This window comes from Trachymyrmex cornetzi, unplaced genomic scaffold (assembly GCF_001594075.2).
Source record: "Trachymyrmex cornetzi isolate Tcor2-1 unplaced genomic scaffold, Tcor1.1 scaffold230, whole genome shotgun sequence".
NCBI lineage: Eukaryota > Metazoa > Arthropoda > Insecta > Hymenoptera > Formicidae > Trachymyrmex > Trachymyrmex cornetzi.
This window is the reverse complement of record NW_017296957.1, coordinates 1,750,568-1,766,354: the sequence shown is the minus strand read 5'-3', so window position 1 is coordinate 1,766,354 and position 15,787 is coordinate 1,750,568. Positions and strand designations below refer to the sequence as shown.

The window sequence follows — 15,787 nt, the reverse complement described above, 5'->3', positions numbered from 1 at the left end:
ACTTATACTACGCATGCTTCTGCACACATTTTGCCGCGCGGCAAACGTTTTCGCGTCCAGTGTGCAGGAGCCATTACGTTCCACGAACGTCTCAATTAACGGTCATCTTTGTGCTTAGGCTCTAAAAATCTAAAAATCTACGAATTACTTTGGCTGTGTTCAATGGATTCAACTGTTCCGCTAAATGCGTCCTTTAGATGTGTTCAGAGCCGACATCACTCCCTGAGCGTTTAGTGGGTTCTTTCATTTGATTGGTCTATATTTTAAGATCTAGCGGAATATGCCAATCAGATGAAAGAGTTCATTGAATACTCGGTGAGTTGTTCTTGTTATGAATGCACCCAAAGTGTTGTCCCATGGCAGTCGCTAATCTGATTGGGTATTACTTTTCGAAATTCCGACTGTCATGGAGAAGCGCCCGAATCCCGCTACTGATTGTACATCTTTTTATATTATATTTATGGTCGTCATTGTCCGTTGCTATTCGGATGCCAACGTTGCCATTATTGCCAATGGTTTGCGAAGTTCAAATTCTTGTTGGAAGCAGTAACAGCAACACGTGGTTTCGATAACCTTTCTTCTCTGTTCAGAATTGTTTTTTCCGTAAAGCATTAGTCTTTTGTCTGATATATGATTAAAGGATCGCGAAGATGTCGCGCTCCGTGAAAGATTCAGACGATGACTTTGAGCCAAAATCATGTACGTATTGCTCGATTTCTTTTTTGTCAGCATGTGCATAAGACACGAGTGCCGGTTAATCGATTCGGTGCCAAGAGTTTTGTAATTTTTCGTTGTCATCGATTGTGCTGTAACGCAAATGTGTCGTAATTACACCTTTGTTTTTTTTTCTCCTTTTGGTCTCAACGTCTTTTTCGAAATTATTGCTGTTTTTGTTAGAATATTTTCGCCGATCCGAGAACCGCGCCGCCGCATCCGGTTTTTTTTTCTATTAACAGTTTCAATCTGTGACCGTATTTATGTTTATTAATTTAAATGCATTGAGAAGAACCTTTCTAAACTTGATAAAATCATATGTCACACATTCTGAGATGCAATAATCTATTGAAAAAAATTCTTTTCCTTTTTTATATGATTATGTTTGGTTTTAGCAATTTTATATATATAATAATCTATTGAAAAAAATTCTTTTCCTTTTTTATATGATTATGTTTGGTTTTAGCAATTTTATATGTGTGTGTGTGTGTGTGTGTGTGTGTGTGTGTGTGTGTGTAAATTAAACTTGTAAAAACAATAAGATAAAGAACTGTAATGTTTATTTTGATTATCTATATAAATAAATATGTTTATTGTACAATAAAAAATCAAGATCTAATACATTACTCTCCTAATTATGTAAATATGTTAATATAAAAAGTGCTAAAAAATTTAAGAATGCACATTATTATCATTGTTTTATTTCTTTGATCTTAAATGTTCAAACTTTGATTGTGTTCAGAGAGAGAGAGAGAGAGAGAAAGAGCATACTATTAACATATTGCTTGTCATTTTATCTTTATTTTACGTTTACTGTTAAAATGATACAATAGTGCTAATAGCGTGCTTCCTGCAAACGCAGTTAAATGTCTTCAAGTTTGATTAGCTTAGTTTTCTGATATTTCTTGTGTTGTAGCTATTGGCCGTATGCAGACTCGAATGTTTACTGTACAATCGGTAAATTCTCCGTTACGCCGAAGCAGCAGAATAAAACAGAATAAATATTCGCCAAGTTCTGAAAGTGATAGTAGTATCAGCAGCACTCAAACAACTCAGAGTGCTATAATACAAGCAACAACTATGGATTCCACTGTCTCAGATACAATGAAGAAGCTACGTACTAGAAAGCATTCCGTTTCTTCAGAAATTAGTGAGATTGACATTGATGTCCCACCAACATCTGTAAAACGAAGTACAAGACAAAGTTCAGGTGCTACAAGTCTTGTTGGCACACCAACCAAAGTTAACACTCGAGCAACCAGGTACTGCTAATGTGTCAATATTTATATTTAATAGTTCACGATACGTTTGTAACTAATGTTTTGTATAATTATCAGTAAGCGCTTTATGCGTGCTGGTTCCGAGACAAAGTCACCATTGCCAGCAACTAGAACCACACGTCAAACAAGAGCAAGGTCTATTGATCCAGAATCTTCGACTGTAAATAAGAATCAATCTAGTTCACCAACCAAGACCCGTAGGCGAGCATCTATGTTGCCATTGAGTTCTCAGATTCAAGAACAAACTGAACTTAATGATCGTATACCTTATGTACGATTGGATTCTACAATAGTTGAAACTGATGAAATTACAAATTCCGGTAATTTCTTAAAGATATATTAGCAAGTAACTCTAAGTCTACTCTTGATATGTATTATTATAATTAATATAGATGTTTTTTAATAATTTTTATAACAAATTTGTTAAATGCATTCAGGAAATTCAGATTCTTCACCAGATATACAATTACAACGCTTACATCAAATTAAAAGAAAACTTCAAAATATAAATAAGGATCAAATTGAAGAAGATTATAGTCATGGTGAGAGTAAAAGAGTAGTAGAGTAAGAGTAGTAGTAGTAGTAAGATTATCAAAATAATGAACTGAAATAATTTGTCTAAAAAAATTTATCTTACATTTCTACTTTTATATTAATTTTTTTTTCTTTTTTAGAAAATGTCGAGACTTCAACTGATTCGTCAAAATCAGCTGAAACACTTCAATTGTCAGAGAAAGAGGATGCAACACAAACTGAGGATATTACTAGAGAAACAGCGAAGAACACAGAGAATACTCTTGGTAAATAAAATTAAAAACTGCCTTAAATCTCAGCATTTGAATTAACGTTACATATTTGCTTCTTAAGAAATACTTAGCATTAATTATATTTGAAATTGTTTGACAAATGATAGATTCATTATTTTTTATTGTAACTATGTAAATTTATAGTATTTTAAGAGAGTATTACCTAAGATTCAGAAAAACAGGGTAAACAATTTTTCTTTTTTTTCTTAAAATACATTTGCTTTGAGGTTTTTTTGTTTGTTTTTTATTATATTTGTATCATCTTGTAAATTTAGATATCTTATTAACTAGTACCAAAAAAATTAAAAACTTACAAAGTAGGCGGAATTCGATACCGCAGCTGGGATAGTTATGATTATCGTCATCTCTAGTCACACATCTGACGTAAGAAAGCTGAGAATTTTATAATCAAGAAATATGTTTCTGTAACCTTTATTAAAATTCCCTGTTAAAATAAATTTATATTAATAAAAACGGTGACTAATTGAATAAAAATTTCAATTTTTCAACTACATTTTTTAACTTAAATTGTTATAAAAAATAGAGAAAAATTTAAGATATAATTTCCACAAAATGGTAGGTTAAATTTATGCTATTTATTTATAATCTTCAATTCCTGGGCCAATAACAATTCTTTTTTTTACTCCCGTTTCAGCGATTCTTCTAAACTTTGTGTGTGTGTGAATTATTTTTACCATTTTCATTGCATTAAAGGCATGTTTCTCCAAACGCTAAAAAGATTCTATTATACTGTAATATCAAGTCACCTTTTTACTTATAATTGGCTCCAAACCGTTGTAACTTAAGTTAATGTTAGAAATATTAAAAAATTTTTTTCGAGGAAATATTCTACAAATATTGAAAAATAAAATATGAGGAAAAAATCCGTTTATTTTATCAACATGTGAATACCCCTTTAAGGGCCAGTGTTCTATCTTCGGATAAGCTGATAATTTATTTAATAGATAAACAAGAGAGTAAAAGCATAAGAGTAAGAGAGTTAAAGTTTATCGAAAGGTGGAACAACTTGGCTCAAATGACGTAGGATAAATGATAATTTATATATGTTTGTGTTTGTAGATAAAGAGCAAAAAAAGTTTGAAGAAACTTTACCATCCGACAAGAGCACAATCGAAGAATTCTCTACCTACTCTTCTCCAAGTCATCGAAATTCCGCAAAAGAAGACACAAAAATTGTTGAAAATCTTTCAGATGTAGAAAAATCATTACTCGACATATGTGGATCAAATAAAGAAATGGAGGTTATGCCCGAAAACTTATCAGGTACTTCTATTGAGAAGGAAAAAAGTAACAAGGAAAATCAAATGCTGAATATTATTAGTGATGTAGCAGAAAAGCTTATGCAGCCTAAGCCGGCATCTTCTATCAAATCTTTTACTTCACCTTTTATGGATAAATTATTAAGTGAGAAGGAAACGAAATCTATGAAAAAGGAAGTAAACTTAAATAAGAGGCTTCACTCAAGAGAATCGACAGAAGTTGCAATTAAATATAGTGATCTGTCAAAAGAAACTATTGATAACTCTCAAGAAAAAATGGATATTTCTATAGAATCTATAAATTCAAATGCTTCAGATAAAACCATTTTGTTACATGAAAGCACAGAAGTAGCCGATAAAGTTACTAACAAAGATGAAATATCTACTGAAAATACATCTGCTTGTAATGAGGATGCAATGGAAATAATTAGCGAATTAGAGAAAACTGATACAAAAGAATGTACTATTACAGATAACCAAAATTCTAACAAAAGTGAGTCAAATGAAGTAGATAAAACATCGCGTTTATCTATAAATCTAGTTAAGTCAAAACAGACAAGTGATAGTAGAGAAAGTCTCACTTCTATTATAACTATGGATGATAACGAAATAAAATTAGTGTTGGAAGAACGAAGTCCACGTCGTAATGATAACGAAGTTTCGCCAAATGTAGCACACTCTAAGCCTGATCAATCAGTAGATTCACAAATATCGTCACCAATTAATAAAACTTCCACTGACTCAGCTACTGTAATAGATAAACAGTCAGCTTTAACTCAAGATAAGATCATAATAATTGATAGTTCTGATTCTATAGAACAAGAAGAAGAAAATTCATTGAAACAAGAAATAGAGTCGACGACGTCCCAATCTTCTAATATTGTCCTGGAGACAAATAATTCCGTAAATAACTCGAATGATACAATAATTCAAGATAACCAACTTACTGATGTAATAGAAGCATCTAAAAAATCTACAATGGATATATCATTTGAGAAAACAGATTCAAAAGGTGTTTTGTCAGAAAAAGTAAAGCCAAATTTAAAACGGAAAAGTACAGATAATTTAGAGGGAGAAAAGGAAAGTTTACAAATGGAAACATCTCAAAAGGATCAAGAAAATATAAATGTCGTTGATGATGTTTCTGATGTCGATGCCGGCATTAATTTATTCCAAGATATCCCCGCTGACAAATGGAAGGAGAAAGACGATGTTAAAACTGGTTCAGTACAGTCTACCTCCCAATTAGTGGAAGAGGTGGAAAATGAAAATGAAGCTGAACACGATCTTATCTTGGTGGACAAACAAGCATGGTTGGCGGCTGAAACCATAAAAGCGGCAAAAGAAGCAGAATCTTTTGAATACGATTCCGATGACACTGTATTATTAAAGAGTCGGTTAGACTCGTTCGCGTCACAAGCGAATTATGAAAAATTAGCCACCGTAGATGAAGAACTTACGTTAGATATTGATCCTAATGAAAAAAACGAAAAACAAGTAAAAAAACGAAAATCAAGAACTAAAAAGAGGCTTGTATCCGAAATAGATGAAGATATTTCTAGATATGCAGAAGATGAGGATAATTTAATCCCTGTTGATAAATCTTTAAATGAATCCAAAACAGCTTTAAATCGAACTAATGACCGATCCATTTCCAGATTAAATAAATCAGAACAGTCAGAAAAAACAAAAAGACGATCTTCCAAAGCAAGTAATGAATCAGAGAAAGAAATTGATGATGCCAATGAATTAAATAGAAATTCGCTAATAAGTAAGAACGATATATCTTCACGAAAATCGACAGGAGAAAGAACATCATTAAACAAATCTTCGAAAGATATATCTATGCCAAATATTTCTCCAAATAAATCTCAAACAGATAATTCAGAGAAAGAACTTGATGACACAGCTGCAAGTACTAGGAAAAAATTATATAAGAAAAAACATTCCTTGGAACAATCGTGTAATAAAGATACAGATGATAATGCAACCGAATCTGAAAATAAAAATGTAGCAACTGAAGATTGCAGTAAAAAGCATGAAAATACATCCTTAAATTATTCTGCGGATCAGGAATCAGAGTCGCTAGTTGTTAGGAAAATAATACATTTGAACGAAAGTGATGATAGTGACATAGATGTAAACGTAGTAGCTATGGATCTTGGATCTAAAACTTCTATGATAGCAAATATGGGATCGGATAGCGATGAATGTGAAATTCCAGAGTACCTATTTTCAAAAGCAATCAGCGAAAGCAATACTGATGATAGTAACGGCTATTCTGATAGCCTCAACAGAGAATACAATCTGGATGGATTGGAACTTAAGTTTTCTGATGATGATGTAGCTGCTGATGAATGTAGGGATTCAGAAGTAGAATTTTCAGATTCTGATGATAACGGTTCAGATCTTCAAGATTTTATAATTGATGACATTGAAACAGAAAATGACGATGAAGAAGATAATGACACTGGAGCAGAAAATGAGGAAGAAGAAAATGATGAAGAAGATAGTGACATTGAAGCAGAAAATGACGATGAAGAAGATAATGATACTGGAGCAGAAAATGAGAAAGAAGAAAATGCTGAAGAAGATAATGACATTGAAGCAGAAAATGACGACGAAGAAGATAATGAAGATGATGATAACGCTGTACAAAAGGAAAAAGTGGAAGATGAAAAAGAGAAAGCGAATTTTAACACGGAATTAATAAATATCGAAAATGAAAATGTACAGAAAAAGGATACAGCAGACAAAGACACAAATCAAAATAAATTCATCGAAATGGAAGCTGTTTCTTTATACGCCAGTACCTCTCATAAACTATCCAAAACCCATGAAAATAATAACAAATCTATTGAACATATTTCACCTTGTAAAAGTGAGACAGAAACAACACAAGAGGTAAAAAAGAAGAAATCTAATATGAAGAAAAATAAAAAACTTATTTTACAAGATTCATCAAATTCAGACTTGTCGATTAAAAAGAAGAAGAAAAAGAAATCTCTTGTGAAGGAAAATGAAACTGTTCCGTTAAGTACTTGTAATATAATCGCTTCAGCACTTAAAAGTATATTGGATCCACAATATTCAAAAGATGGAGCTGAACAATTGAATGAATTTAAATCACTTACATTACATGAAGACAGTTTGAAGAAGTTCAAAGATGCAAATAAAAAAGAGATATCAAGCGATTTTTCGCTTTTACCTGACTTAATGAAAAAGGTACAAGATTTTACATTTCCTCCGAAATCACCCAAGATATCATCACGTAAAACAATGAATATAGATATCGAAACACCAAGATTAAAATATCTTAGAAAAGAGAAGTTAAACGAAAGTGCGCCAACTAGATTAGAATATAGTTCAGAAACTAATTCATTACAGAAACAATTATCTGCAGAAAAGGATACTACACAAATAAAAATAAAAAAGAAAAATAAAGACAAAGTACATGATTTGATAATACCGTCTAATGACGATGTCATACAAAAATGTAGTCAAAAGAAACAGAAAAAGCGTAAGAGACAAGACTCATCAAATAAAAATATGAGCGATAAAGTTTTGTCTGAAGACGTAACAGAATTAAATGTTCCTAAAAAGAAGAAGATCAAGTTAACTCCATTAACTATTGTAGAGGATAATATCCACAAAGATACATGTGAGACTAATAAGAAAAAGAAGAAAAAAAATAAATTAAAGGAAAATATCACTGATAAAGCTAAAAATGCTATAGAATTAAATGTTTCTAAAAAGAAGAAGCCTGTCAAGCTTACTCAATTATCTACAGTAGAGGATAATACTCTTGAAGACGTATCATTATCTCATAGTAATGAGAGAAAGCTAAAACAATCGGTATTAATGAATTATATTGTCCGTGAAGTTTGGTCTAAAGATATAACAAAATTGAATAGGTTAAAAAAGAAGAAACATGATAAATTTGCCCAATTGCCCGTTGTAGAGGACAATATTCCCGAAGACGTATGTCAGATTAATGAAAGAAAAAAGAAAAAGAAAAACCGAGATATATCAAAGGAAAATGTAATCGATAAATCTTTATCTACAGATGTTATAGAAATAAAAATTCCTAAAAAGAAGAAACGTGCCAAGCTTACTCAATTATCTATCGTAGAGAATGCTCGTGAAGAGGCATGTCAAATCAATAAGATTAAGAAGAACAAGAAACAAATTAATATAGTGGAAGAGAATACAAATGTGAACAAAGACAATATGCTTCGAAATATTCGCGGGAATAAAACAGAGTTACCACAGTACAAGAAGAAAAATAAAGTCGTTAATAGTTTAGAGTTGGATTTACTTACAGATGAGCAAGTAAAAAAGAAAATTAAACGGCAAGAGACAGTGGAAAGTATTGAAACTTTGCAAACAGAGAAGAAAAAAAAGAAAAAGAAGAAGAAGGAGGAGGATGTTTTGTCAATAGAAATTCCAGTTTCAAAATTAAAGTCTGAGAAAATTTTGCCTAGTAAATTACGATTACAAAAAACTGCATTAGGTATGAGTAAATCGAAAAATGTAGCCTATAACACTAAGGAACTAGATGAAACTGATGCAAAGGTGTATACTGAAGAATCGAGGTCCAAGAAGAAACGTAATCAAAATGAAGATGTCGAAAATGCGATCTATATGAATATTCCTAAGAAATCAAAAAAAGAAGTTAAAGAGAGAAATTTTTTACCGCCTTCAAGCGGTCTGAAACGACTTCCGGATGATGTGATCGAGAATCTTGTGGACGTGCCAACGAAAGCGAAAAAAAGACAGAAAACTTCGCGAGGCAAGGAAAAAATTGTATCGTCAACAACGACGGGTAAAGTAAAGGTGACGACCGCTGATCGTGATAACACATTAAATACTTCTGGTTGCACCACGCAATTCCGTGTAGTAAACTTGCAGAAGACCAAAAAACAGCCACTGAAAGGAGCTGCCGCTGCAGCTTCGTTCAGGGAACGTATGCTTACTAGAAACAGCAGAGAACCAATGTCGTCCTATTTGATGTTTTGCGATAAAATGAGTCATCCCAAATAATAGATTTTTTTAATATGTATTAAGTATGTTATTTTTAGATTTTACTGCCCGAATGTGTGTAACGTACTTCTTCTTTAATATTTCCTGAATTTAAAAGTTAATCAAACTTGTACAAGTTATTGTGTTTATAATTTAGAATTTTATTACCGTTTGACATATTTCTCGAAAACAATTCTATACCGGATTCATTAGGGGAGTAATTGTATCTTTTAGTTTTGTATTTATCATTGCACGTTTACTGTGTATTTCTCTATATGTAATAAACTGTTCCATTTATTGAAATTTATAAAGTAAGAAATCTAATTCCAAGATGCGCCATAGAAATAAGTATGTTTTGCAAGAATAATTCTAAATAAGTAGATATTACAAAATATATTTCTATTAACAAAAATTTATACAAGTGTGTGTTATTTATCTAAACTGATACATAGCCAGATAGGTTCTTTTGATACTAATAGTATCGAATATTAACGAAATTAATTTTTTTCACGCACAGTTCTCAAGATGATTTAATAATTCCAGCATTTTTCAAGCTCTTATGACGATGTCCGACGATATCTCTGTTTTAATATTTAAAAAACAAGAACCGTTCGCAGTATTATTTTGCCCACTGAATATCACGCATGCGAGACTATTTATTGCGCTATATTGCCAAACTTTGTGAATCCATTTATTTACAGTGCGAAACGTTTCTTCTAGCTGTTCATCTTTCAGTTGTTCTTCTTTAAGCTTGACGTGACACAATACAAAAGCATGCTCCATCGCTATTTCTGAACTTCGGTCTACAGCATGTTTATTGTTATCTGCTATCACAAGACGTACCTACAATTATCGAAAATCAATATTAAATTAATGAAAAATTTTCGTCTTGTGTTTTTTCAGTTTGTTTTAGTTTCTTGATAGATACAAAGGTTCGTTTAAATCAGAAACGTTTAATATATTGTAGATGCATACTAACTTGATCATCCTTTGCGAAACTTTCATCGTCCATGACATTGAGAGAAGAGTTCGTTAAATACTTAGAATATTCGGATATCACTTCATCATTGCCCACGATAGCAGCAGTGGTGCCTTTATTTTTCGTTATATGACTGAATATTGACGTGGCATATTTCTTTATTTCTGTTTTTTGCAATTCTCGCTTTGTCATCTCGTTATTAGTCTCCATTTTCAAGATTCTCATGTTGCGATCACCAAGCAACACAGCGTCCCCGTAATTCACACTGTTCGCTAATTTTAACTTCACCAATTTCATAGAAGCCTTCGAGTCTTCTGTTGAGCAATGTCCAGCTTTATCGTCTTGAATACTCTCTCCAAGAAACTCGCGCGCCAAGATCTGCAATTTCGTTTTTCTATACCTGTGTTAAATAAGGGAGCATTAAATGAAATGCACCTACATTCACTGATATCGATATTTGTTATTTTACAATACCTATCCCCGGTGAGATTAAATATTACAGAGGTATCAATGATATAGGGATGCATCATTTTTAATGTATGCAAATCAGAATTCAAACTTTGTCCTACGAGAATCGCGTTTGGAGGAAGTAACGCCCTTATTGTCTGCTGAACGTCGTGCAATGTAATCGTGACATCATCTAACATATTCTCAGTAATACCGCTGTACCGAGTCAGGTAGTCCGTTATCACATTCTCAGGTTTCACTAAGCTGTCGTAAATTACCTGTAATTGGACCGATTTGCATGTTTTTATCGTTTAAGGCACAAACATATAATACTGTACTTACATTCATATCCTCATCTACGATACTTATTCTAGTGAGTTCAAGAATGTTGCTTGTTGTTAAGCACATTTCACAGTCTAAGCCAAACATTGGTGATGTTGATGTAGCCTCTTCATAAACATCTTTTGTTAATATATACGAACCATATCTACAATTATATTAATTCGTTAATTTTATATTTGCAAAAATAGAATTAACATCCGTCCCTATTGGAAAAATTTTACCAAAAATTCGCTGAAAGTTTAGTAAAAACTTCGACATAATTTAAATAAATATGAAAACAAAATTATTTTCAACGAAAATTTCAGCACTTTTAAAAAAATTTTCAAAAAAAATAGAACAGTAAAACCTTGCCTTTCTGCTAATGTTCCTTTCAATGGTACAGGATAATTTTCTTCCACCATTTGCCATAACGATAAAAGCAACTTTGTTCTACAGAATTTATCAGTCGGTGGTAAATTTTCGTTCAAGTTTTTTGTAGAAAACTTTACATCTTTTTTTATTAAATGCATTGGAAAAACACTTCTTAGCAGTTTTATGACATTTCCATTTGTTTGCAAAGCAGTTTCTAAGGAACCATATCCTAGAAATGAAAAATTGTTTTTCATTGTCATTAAAATATATATTTTTATCGATATTAGAAATTAATATGTTATAAAATTTTATTGCTACATATTTTATGAATATATGTTCTCACTAATATTCAACTAGAACATTTTATTTCATATAGACGGAGTAGATTTAAATATTTATTTTTTAATGGGAAATGTGCTAGATGTATTTTACTCTTATACAACATACGTTTAATTAGTTTATCACTTTGTGTTCCTGTTAAAGGAACAGCTGCAAGCTCTTCTGTTATAGATGCACCATAGACAGCTGGCGTTATCACCTCTAAACGATGCTTTAAGTTATGTACTATGTGTGGAAACATGCTCTCATAAGCCATAAAATGATATGAAGACAACCCTTCAAGCACGATGACTACAGTATGGCTTATCTTTGAAGAAAATTATTCACTTAGAATTATTAAATATTTTGAATTAAACTATCTCTAAAGTACAGTATTGCTTGAAAGTTTCATGTTACATTGGCCAAGATTACTTTGTTATACTTCTCAAGTTTACACCATCTCGCTGGTAAGTAAGGAGAATGGTGTCCAAGTAGTGAATACAACAGCAGATGTTGTATATCGCTAAGAAATAATGGTATCCTCTTTCCCAAGTTTCCGACATCCAGAGTAGCGTTCTCGCCAACTGCTTTGAGAGTGAGTCTTGGAATTGCTTGAAGCCTCTTTTTGCGTTTTCTAAGTTCTTCCTTCAAGCTTGCATATTGGCTATCACTTAATCTGTATATACATACATACATATGTGAGTGTGAGCACACATATGTGTACACATATGTATATAAATTATGTGTATATAGGATGATATATGTGTGTATATATATATAAGAATCACATTATAAAAAAAGTAATAATCAACAATTTTTTATAAACTAAGATTTTTTGTTATGGAAAAACTATGTACATCAACTTCATCTACAGAGATTTTTGTCTCAATAAATGTTAATTGAATGCAACAAAAGTTAATGAAATTAAGACAAACAGACATGTGACTATAAACAAAACACAGGCAATCTAAAAGTAGTGCATCACTGTCTTTGGCAGCTGGAACAGAGTTCTATCACAATATTCAAACTTAAACAATAACAAGAAAATTAGGATTACATAGAAAAATAAATAAAAATCTATACATTAAGCTGTTGTACTTCTTTAAAAAAATCCTAATTTACAAACAGTTATTGTTCACTACTTCCAGGGTATAACCTCCTAATTATAAATCGATAAAATTACCTAGGTTTTTTAGTGTTATCCTGTAATTCTGGCCCATCAGCATTTTCTTCCTTACAAGCTTCTAAACATATATTTTCAGAACTTTTTTCACAAGTTCGTTTACGAGAATTATCTCCTGCTGTATTATTTTTATCGTTTGAATTGTTAAATCCATCAACGAAAGCTATTGTCTAAAAATTTCACAAAGCTAATCACAAGAGTATCATTTTAAATTATTCTTAAATCCAAGTATAAACCTGTTTTACAACTTGTAGTTTTGCTTCTTTATCTTTGTCATTGAGTCTTGCAATTTCCAAAAATGCTGCCATCTTTGCTTTCTTCTTTTCTAATCGCTGTAATTGTTTTGTTGTACGTTCCTTCATAATTTATCACTTTATGTGGATTATTAATGATTTGCTGTAGCAAATAATATATACATATAAATTTTATTGCCAAATTTGTCTGAAAGTGTAATACCCCTAATAATAGAGTAATTATTCAGAAAACACAGCCCATCTTCAAATTCAATAAAATTATGCTAATTCCACGTGTGTTTTCACATAAAACGAAAGAATCTGGAGTAATTATTCAGTTTCGATACACTAGTTCAAAAATATATATATTTGCAAAATCATTTTAACAAATTAATATTACCTGTTTAAAAGACTCAGCATTATTATGATTTATCAGTATATTAATAACGATAGCACAAAGTAAATATATTAAATAAAAGTACATACGAAAACGATACAAAACGTAAATTTTTAGGTTAGGAAACGCATTAATCGTAAAAAAAACCAATGTGCTCTTTTTAGGTAAAATAGGTAGGTCTGTTCAGGTCTGTTCGCGTTGCTTGAAATCTCCAATCCATCTTCACATTAGATTAATCGAAGTTGCAAGATCGATCGAAAAAATCGATTAATCGAGGCAAAAGAATCGATTCGTACAAAAATCGATCGGAGAGCCCAATCCAGGCCATCACTACCTGTCATTACCTTCAATTGTTTATTTTAGCAGTACGTGAATTTAGAGCTTGAGCGTTTAAGAAATATAGCAATAATGTCTGCGGGTGTCACGCACACGGAAAGAGAATTAGATTTGAGTAATGCTGGTCGTGGTGTGTGGCTTGTTAAAGTGCCTAAGTATATAGCTAATAAATGGGAAAAGGCGCCTGGTAATATAGAAGTTGGCAAATTGAAGATCACCAAGTGAGTTTATGTTTGTTTATAGAAGAGTATTTCTTTTAAAATGAGATTTTGTCTTTAATGTAACTTCTTTTACTTCTAAAATAAAATTTATTTTATATCTGATTATGTTGCTATTAATGTGTACAATGAAAACAGTGATATAAATTCATGGTAAAATCTTAATAATATATAAGGTGCATTCGGTGAGATGCTATTAGCGCTATTTGTGTCAATCTATCCTTGTTTAACATCAGCTAATAAACAATGAAGATAGAATAACAAAAATAGCGCTAATAGTGTTCCCCGAACACATCTATATATTTATATTCCCTCTATTATTTACATTCTTTTTTGTAATATTTTGTAGTTGTTTTGTTGTAATCTTACTTATGGAAACATTTATTTTAATCTGTTAATCTATGATTGATTTAATTTTTGTTTTTATCTGTTTTCTCTAGAAATCCTGGACAAAAAGCTGAAGTATCTCTTAAACTATCAGAGGCTGTCTTAGCTTTGAAAGAATCTGGAGAAGGAGAAATACCGAAACAACATAGGCTAGATGTTACAACAGTTACTAGACAAATGTTAGGAGTGTTTTCTCATGTTGCCCGTAAGTTGTTTAATGTCATTTTAAAGTTGGACATTTTTGAGAATAGCCCTATTAATTTGCAGCTTCCACAAGTTCAGATGCGATTGTGCCAGAAACAGAAAAACTTTTTATGGAAGGAAGGATTGTACAGAAATTAGAATGCAGACCATATGGTATGTCAAGTGTCCAAGTGGTTATCCAAATAAATTTGTATATATACACATCCACTTTTTTAAAAACAAGTTATGTTAAAATAAAATAAATTTATAAAATAAAATTTTTGTAGCTGATAATTGTTATATGAAGTTAAAATTAGAAAGTATTAAGAGAGCGTCTGTCCCACAAAGACAAGTTCAACAGTTAGATAGAGTTGTGCAAAATTTCAAGCCTGTATCCGATCATAAACATAATGTAAGTATTATTTTTATTTATTTTTTTGTCGTTAAACTGACTTTTGACATGTAGTTAATGTTTTATAGATCGAATATGCTGAAAAGAAAAAAGCAGAAGGAAAGAAAATGAGAGATGACAAAGATGCTGTGCTAGATATGCTTTTTGCGGCATTCGAAAAACATCAATATTACAATATAAGGGATCTTGTAAAAATCACAAGACAACCTATTGTAAATATATTTTTATCTTTATATTTTAGAGAATATGTAATTTATTTTAGAAATTACAATATTTTTTAATATTAATATTATGCACAAATTTCAGGTTTATCTAAAGGAAATTCTCAATGAAGTTTGTAATTATAATTTAAAAAATCCTCACAGAAACATGTGGGAATTAAAACCAGAGTATCGACATTATAAGGAAGAGGAAAAGTCTGCAGAGACCACAAAGAAAGGCAATGAATCGGAAGAGGATTGATTTATTTTTTGTATACATATGTACATATATACAAAACACACACAGATATTTTGTAATAATTATAATATTCTTTAAAATATAAACTATATAAAGTTTCCAATAATATAAATTTAATAATTGTAATTCTCGTGATGCTTTTCACATACCTACTTTTGAGAAGATCACGTACACTAGTAATTGAAAAATTCGACATGATTATCAGAATGTTTATTGAAATTTTGTAAAAAAAATTCCAGCAAACACTATTATAAATTAGTAGAAGAGATTTTTACCATGAGACTATATGTTTCATTTTCTACAACTGGAGCCTACCAAGATAGTATATAAAAAAGAGACTTGACTAAATATAATATCAGTGAGCTACATTTTCTTCTGTTGATTATTTTCTATTGTCACTGAATTTTTTTCAAACTGGCGAGACATGAAAATGTACATGA

At 31.2% G+C, this 15,787-nt stretch overlaps 3 protein-coding genes across 5 annotated transcripts; 2 read left to right on the top strand and 1 right to left on the bottom strand.

The window, feature by feature from the left end:
* The first annotated feature begins 507 nt into the window (after positions 1 to 507).
* On the top strand, positions 508 to 9,176 carry LOC108760962 (MATH and LRR domain-containing protein PFE0570w). Its single transcript, XM_018507282.1, has 6 exons — positions 508 to 699; positions 1,631 to 1,976; positions 2,052 to 2,314; positions 2,432 to 2,536; positions 2,669 to 2,794; positions 3,881 to 9,176. The coding sequence occupies exons 1-6, from the start codon at positions 651 to 653 to the stop codon at positions 9,121 to 9,123; spliced, it is 6,132 nt and encodes a 2,043-aa protein (XP_018362784.1). The 5' UTR covers positions 508 to 650; the 3' UTR covers positions 9,124 to 9,176.
* Positions 9,177 to 9,244: 68 nt separating this feature from the next.
* On the bottom strand, positions 9,245 to 13,481 carry Rexo5 (RNA exonuclease 5). 3 transcript variants are annotated; one of them, XM_018507163.1, is made up of 11 exons: positions 13,356 to 13,368; positions 13,181 to 13,276; positions 12,959 to 13,118; positions 12,723 to 12,892; positions 11,972 to 12,215; positions 11,669 to 11,867; positions 11,222 to 11,450; positions 10,871 to 11,015; positions 10,556 to 10,806; positions 10,082 to 10,481; positions 9,245 to 9,945 (listed from the first exon to the last, which is right to left on the bottom strand). In XM_018507163.1, the coding sequence occupies exons 3-11, from the start codon at positions 13,082 to 13,084 to the stop codon at positions 9,652 to 9,654; spliced, it is 2,058 nt and encodes a 685-aa protein (XP_018362665.1). In that variant the 5' UTR covers positions 13,085 to 13,118; positions 13,181 to 13,276; positions 13,356 to 13,368; the 3' UTR covers positions 9,245 to 9,651. The 3 variants fall into 3 exon arrangements, with proteins under 3 accessions (XP_018362665.1, XP_018362664.1, XP_018362663.1); XM_018507162.1 differs by lacking the exon at positions 13,181 to 13,276 and having other exon boundaries at positions 9,485 to 9,945; positions 12,959 to 13,163; positions 13,356 to 13,481; XM_018507161.1 differs by lacking the exon at positions 13,181 to 13,276 and having other exon boundaries at positions 9,485 to 9,945; positions 13,356 to 13,481.
* A 110-nt stretch (positions 13,482 to 13,591) lies between these two features.
* On the top strand, positions 13,592 to 15,375 carry TfIIFbeta (transcription factor TFIIFbeta). The gene is made up of 6 exons (XM_018507212.1): positions 13,592 to 13,909; positions 14,347 to 14,498; positions 14,561 to 14,650; positions 14,764 to 14,888; positions 14,957 to 15,100; positions 15,195 to 15,375. Exons 1-6 carry the CDS (start codon positions 13,761 to 13,763, stop codon positions 15,348 to 15,350), a joined length of 816 nt encoding a protein of 271 aa, XP_018362714.1. The 5' UTR covers positions 13,592 to 13,760; the 3' UTR covers positions 15,351 to 15,375.
* The last annotated feature ends 412 nt before the right edge of the window (positions 15,376 to 15,787 follow it).